The sequence below is a fragment of the Grammomys surdaster genome, unplaced genomic scaffold (genome assembly GCF_004785775.1).
Source record: "Grammomys surdaster isolate TR1022 unplaced genomic scaffold, NIH_TR_1.0 130, whole genome shotgun sequence".
Taxonomy (NCBI): domain Eukaryota; kingdom Metazoa; phylum Chordata; class Mammalia; order Rodentia; family Muridae; genus Grammomys; species Grammomys surdaster.
This window is the reverse complement of record NW_021604588.1, coordinates 18147279-18154099: the sequence shown is the minus strand read 5'-3', so window position 1 is coordinate 18154099 and position 6821 is coordinate 18147279. Positions and strand designations below refer to the sequence as shown.

The following is a 6821-nucleotide window of genomic DNA, read 5'->3' as shown; positions in this document are numbered from 1 at the left end:
TGCTAACACAGAACTTAGACCTGAAACCTTTAACCACATTATAATTGGAATATTTGCAATGTGCACAGCATGTATATAGAACATGAAGTTCATTGTGTAGCATTAGAGTCCATGAATGGGCAAAGATTCATAGCAACATAATTGTTCTACCTCCTAAAAATAAATATTTAATGGGCTTGTGAGGTGGCTCAAAGGTAAAGGCACTTGTCACCGTGACTGAAGACCTGTGTTCCACCCCTGGAATCTTCATGGTGGAAGGAGAGAACTGATACTTGCCAATTGTGCTCTGACCTCCACAGAGCCCATGGCACATCTCTCCCAAGTAAATGAGTGTACCATTGAGACCGTTAAGTAAAAATTGGTGAACCAGCTTTAGAAAGTGTTAATGGAATAAATATAAGAAAACTAATGTAGTATGCAGATGGCATTTTCCATATAAATTCTTTACCATAGGATTCAGCAAAAAAAAAAAAAAAGTATATCAATCCTTCAGAAATTAAAGCAACTGTTTTAACATCGCTCTTGTTTTGTTTTGTATTAAACAGGCCATATACTCCTCTGAAGGGAGGGCTCTCCAATGTGTGGTTCGACAGACTTAAAATATCTAACGACTGCCCAGAACACATTGAGTCGATCGATAGAATGTGTCAAGTACTCACTGGATTGATTGATGAGGAAGTAAAGACTGGCATCCAGAAGAGCAGGATATTAATAGGTGAGGACTTTATAACGTTGGTACTGTGTTTCACTTTCGTCCAGTTATATTTTCTGAGTTGTATTTGTAACATTGTTTACAAGTACGTGAATATTGCTTGACCCGTTCACAGTTTTGGATAAGCTACATGTGCTGCTTTCAAAAGTATTAGAGTCATAAACAACAGCTCATGAAACTTTCATTGATTTTCATTTTTAATAACAACTCTCTTTTGGCTTGTTTATTTGTTTTAGACAAGGCACTACTATATAGCCAAGACTACATCAAAATTCCAGTTCTCCTGCACTCGGCTCTCAAGTGCTGGGCTATAGGAATATACCACCATGCCCCAGCTACCTTGCCGTTGTTTTAATGACAAATACTTTTCTACTTTAATTTTTAACTGAGATTATCCATTGCAATTAATTTTTTTCATATAGCTTGGATCTCCTGAATATAAGATAAAGCTGCTCTTACCATAATAAAAATAGGTAGATGGTGTACTGTCAAATTCATGAGCACAAAGTCTTTCAAGTAGGTGTCACAAGACATTGATAACCTTGTGTTAAACATGTCACAGTGAGTCCTGTTTCCAAGGGCACTCAAAACCTTATGTAAACTCTGTACTGAATGTATTCTTTGTCTGAACTCATCAAATACACAAACCTGCAAAAATTTCTACTTCTCTAATATATACAAATACAAGATGAGATGTGTAGACTGTCAGTTGTACAGAATGGTTTGGTTGCACAGTGTACAAACTTGTAGCTGTATATCATGATGAACTTATAATATAAATTAGACATCCCCATCATGTGCTAAATAGCATCAAAATATACTCAGCAATCTTCCAGAGACTGGATTAAAGAACAGTTTTAGTACTATAAAATTCCTTGGCACTCATTGAAGCCAAGTAGGTACTGAGCAGTTCAGTTAGTTACCAGCGGCCCATAATATAGTGGATAAGATATCTTCTGTGTTTTCTTTTGTTTTCTACTTTAGTTTAAGAACTGGTATGGCATTCAGCCCAGCTCACCATCTTTCTAATCCTCAGGCTCCTTGTCTGTGTTATTCTGTGTTTCTGTGCTTGGCACTGAGTATAGCTATCCCTAATAGAGGCAACCATGGAAGAGCGGGAAGCTTGGGAAGGGCACAGGGGAGGAGATGCAACCCAACCTGCAACCTTAGGAAACAGCAGGGAGAAGTCATGGATCCCACCATCCAGTCATCAGCATAGTCTCCCTAAGTCCCTGCTGTTGTGGCAGGAAGTTTTCTGTATACCTAAGGGACAAATAAATAAAGCAAGCTCTGCATCACAGATTTCTTCCTCTAAGTTACTTAAAGAAGTAACTAAACCTCCTGGGCTGTGATGAGCACCCTAGCATGATGTAATTCACAGCTATCCAAAGGGGATGGTCATGGATTATGCCCCATCACACTCCCTGCCCCTGAGCATCCAGTACAAGGCCTAGCACCAAGTACATGCTGAGCAAATGTGTACTCAGTAGATGACTCACGAGCAAACTCGTGACTGGAGTAATTATAACTGTAGGAATTTAGATGAAGGAAAGGTGACGTGCACGTGGGGATATTAGGTGAGAATCAGAGAAAGATGGCAGTGACACTGGAGGTTTGTTAGTTGTTAAAATTTAACTGTTATAGTGTGCAGTCCAGGCACAGTCCAGGCAGTCCAGACAGACGGTAAATAGGAAGTGGAAAAGGTCAGGCTTACTGTTTTGATCTCAGACACAGGCTACCACAACAAAGTCAGCTGTTGCACTGTGATGTTTTGTTGATGCTCTTTGCCAAGTTATGAATCTGAAGTGGTATAGTTGGATAGTGATGACACAGATGTGTCCAAGACTAAAGTCTGACATGCTTGGCTAGACCACCCCATAATTACTGTAAATATCTGTAATATCTGTAAAGTGGAGATAATGCAACTATTTGGTAGAGCAATGGTTCTTAGGAAGTATTTGGTTCATTCTTGACTCCTCGTAGATCCTCTTTTGATCATTCTGTGCATTAGGAAATAATCTGTCCATAGCAGCAACAAGCTAAGTATGGAGGCAGACAGATGGCTCTTTGGTTCAAAGAGCACTGGCTGCTTTTCCAGAGGCCCTGGGCTCAATTCCCTGCACCCACATGACAGCTCACAACTGTCTGTCATTCCAGTTCCAGGGGATTGGGTGCCATCTTCTGGCCTCCGTGGGTACCAGGCATGCACATAGTAATAGACACACATGGAGGCAAAGCACTTACACACAGAGTAAAGTAATACTAGAGATGTGTCCTACACTAAGCATGGGGAGCCAGTCCTTGAGTTTACCAGTGTTGGGTAATGGAACCCGAGGAGTTGGTAGCAGTAGGAAAATATCAGGATGAGGGTTTTTTTGTAAAATAAGTCCACAGAGCCTTTGGAAGTAGAAATGTTGAAAACTGCCCTGCACACTTGAGATGAAGAGCTTGCCCCATCACCTGCCCACCCTTCCTATACATCGTAAGCCCAGTAGCCTGTCTGTGGTATCTTTCAGTGTGTGCCATGAAGACGGTGGGTTTTGTTAAGGTCATAGAAGGAAGGAACACTTTGAATCTAGGTCTACTCAATTTAAAGCCCCATGATAAAAAATAAAAATTAGCAAAACATTTAAAGCCCATAATTCTTCCTTTAAACCTTAATATTTTTTTAAAAGTTCACGATATTTGTCAAAATCCCTTCACAAAAAATTATACCAATAGATGCCCCACCGTCTGCATTAAAACTCTTTTTTTTCTATTTTTTTTGTATTCTTCAACATTTTTCTACAGTCCAGATTTCATTCCCCACCCAGTCTGCAGTCTACATCCCCCCCATTCCCGACCGCTCCCCATCTCACTAGCCCTCCCCCACTCCCTGGGGTCTCAGTCTCTCCAGGGTTAGATGCATCTTCTCTCACTGAAGCCAGACCTTGCAGTCCTCTGCTGTATGTGTGTTGGGGGCCTCATATCAGCTGGCATATGCTGCATGGTTGGTGGCTCAGTGTCTGAGAGATCTCAGGGGTCCAGGTCAGTTGAGACTGCTGGTCTTCCCATGGGCCCCCCCCCCACCCTTCTCGTTGTCTTTCAGCTTTTCCACAATTCAATCACAGGGGTCCTCGGCTTCTGTCCATTGGTTGGGTGCTAGTGTCTGCATCTGACTCTTTCCGCTGCTTGTTGGGCCTCTCAGAGGGCAGCCATGCTAGGCTCCTGTCTGCAAGCACAGCACAGCATCAGTAACAGTGTCAGGGTCCCGGCGCCTCCCCTTGAGCTGGATCTCAACTTGGGCCTGTCACTGGACCTCCTTTCTCTCATGTTCTTCTTTATTTTTGTCCCTGCAATTCCTTCAGACAGGAACAGTTCTGGGTCAGAGCTTTTGACTGTGGGATGACAACCCCATCCCTCCACTTGATGTCCTGTCCTGTCCCTCCATTGGAGGTGGACTCCACAAGTTCCTCCTCTTCACTGTAGAGCACTTCATCCAAGGTCCCTCTCTTTGAGTCCTGAGAATTTCTCACCTCCCAGGTCTCAGGTACATTCTAGAGGGTCTCCCCACCTCCTACCTCCCGAGATGGCCTGTTTCCATCCTTTCTGCTGGCCCTTATGGCTTCAGTCCTGCCCCCCTCCAAATACCTGATCATATTCCCCCTCTTTCCCTCCATGTCCCCTCTCTCATCCAGATCCCTCCCTCCCTCTGCCTCTCCCCACCCCTGTGACTGCTTTCTTCTCCCTCCCAAGTGGGATTGAGGAACTCTTTCTTACTACCAATCTTGAGTGATTTTTTTAAAGTAAGTTTAAACAAGTATTAGTAACTAATTTTAATTTACATTTAATTTGCTATTTTTCTTCCAGTACTGCTTTAGTTTAATAGAAAAGGCTTTTCTCTTAAAAAATTTATTAGCTTATCCCTTTTATAACTTTTTTCTCTTTTGTTCTCTATAACTTAAGTGAACATTCATTCAAATTAATTAAATTTTTTATAATTTATTTTACATTTAATATTTGATTTACCTGGAATTTAGTTTCTTTTTCCTCCATAGAATGAAGGTTTTTTTTAAATTATTTTCTGAATCAGAAAAAGAAATTTGTTAAAATGTTAATTTGTATATAATTATAAGACAGTCTGTGATTAAATTAGTATTTCACTAGGACTCCATGGAATTTATGAGAAAAGAAAAAATGTTTTTGGGAATATATATATATATATGTATATATATATATATATAACATAAAAATATAAAATTTGAAGTTTATAATGAAGGCTTAACAACATTTGTAGAGTACTATAAATTATGAAAATCTAAAACAGACAAAGAAGAAGTACGTTGTTATATTTGTAACATGAGCCAGTCAACTTGAGTAAAACAAGTTTCCTAGCTTGAGAGAGAGATCAGAAGTGCAGATAGGACCCTGTTTGTTTGTCCTTCTTAACCACCTGGTTCACTGTTTGACTAGTCAGTGACAACAATAGCAGCTCCACAGTTGGGTGACATAAAATACATGTGATTCTTCACAGCATGTACATGAGAAGTAAGCTGCCCCAGCCGCTCCTCACACAGGAAGCACAGAGGGTTATACCCCTGTCTGCCTGTGCTGCTGTTCTCCCAATCACTGAGCTAGCTGTAGTTTCTCATCTATTTAAAATGTGGCACAGAGTGACTGTGAATCACTTGTACCCATGGCCTGTGCATTATGGACACTGCAGCCATGGCCTCATGATTATGGACTTGAGTGCTGAAGGCTGAAGGGCACCAGCCCAGCTGACAGCACAGGACGAAGGGAAGAAGGAGCTGGGCACGTGCGCTCGGAGCTGCTGACCCTTGACTTAGCACGTGTAGGTGCTCTCGCCTCCCTGAGGTCTGTGCCATGAGAGACCATTGCCATGGAGTTCAGATGTGCCGATGTCAGTGAGATACTTGTAGCTAGGAATGTACCTGGAATTTCCTGCTGAGATTCTGTGCTCTCTGTCTCATCCACTCCAGTGGCCACCAGAGGCCTGAATGCCATCTAGGTGTGGCACTGCCATTCAGACACCTTGAGATGCCTCACCATTTCTTCTCTGTGGATGTTCGTTTGTCTGTCAGTGTATAGTGCTTCTCCATCCTCTACCATTGTCACTGTATATTGATCATTTAAACACAAATTGCTACAAAATTATGTTTCTGCTAGCTTTAATGTGTCTGTTAGAGTGTATACCAACTGTTAAAATCTCAGTGCTGTTTGTAACATGGTAGAGGGATTTAGTAGGCAGTCAAGAATGTGCGCTTTGATTCCAAAGAATTTTTATTAAATATGCTCAAGTGAATATGCATTCACTTGTGTCTCTGTGTGACCTACACACTCCATATTGAAAAATCAAAGTTACATTGTCAAAGCAAGTAGTTGTAAAGTAGGAAATCTCTTAGATTTAAAGGGAATAAAAGGGAAGTACTAGCTATAAAATAGTTCGCTTATTCTTTCTGTGTGGAATGGGACCGTGTCTCTGAGCTGATGGTTTCAACCTTTGACACTTTGTAAAGAATATTGTTTCAGATCTGATGCAGGAGAGGAAAGGCCCATCCTTTCCTTGTGTGTTACTTTGATTGAAGCTGTTTGATTGTGTTGAACTTAGTTAGAAACAGGTCTTTATTTTGTATGTGGTCTGCCATCTTTCCCAGGGTCTTGTACTGTCTTGTATTTCAATGGTATTTAGACTAACTTTTGTACCCAAGTTGTTAATAAAACATAAGTGTTGGAGTAGTAACACTCCTCAGAAATTCTAGTGGGATAGGAATTGAAGTCAGACACTCAAATATAGAAGTATTGATGGAGAAATGAGTGGAAGATATGGGGCAGGTAGGATGGAGGCAGCATATAGGCCTTACTGGTTAAGAACTTTGTCCTAGAAAAATAACCCTCTACCTGATCTTAAAGCATGGAAAGGATTTGGTAAGCAAGAGAGAAACCTGTTTGTGGAAGAGAGGAAGGGGTGCATCCCATTCCCAGGAAACACTGTGGCATTCACCCCAGGACTTAGCATTGCCAAGTGATACACATAGAACAGGTGATATGATGGGATGTTGACAACAGAGGGATGTCAGTCATGATGGGGTGTTCACTACAGAGGGATGTC

The 6821-nt window shown here is 41.3% G+C and overlaps 1 protein-coding gene across 1 annotated transcript in view; it reads left to right on the top strand.

The window, feature by feature from the left end:
- Positions 1-548: 548 nt before the first annotated feature.
- The window catches only part of Lyplal1 (lysophospholipase like 1), a 16066-nt gene continuing 9793 nt past the window's right edge, over positions 549-6821 (top strand). The window contains exon 1 of the mRNA XM_028760035.1: positions 549-715. Coding sequence (XP_028615868.1) covers positions 643-715 — 73 coding nt within the window. The 5' untranslated portion in view covers positions 549-642. The remainder of the gene's footprint in view (positions 716-6821) is intronic.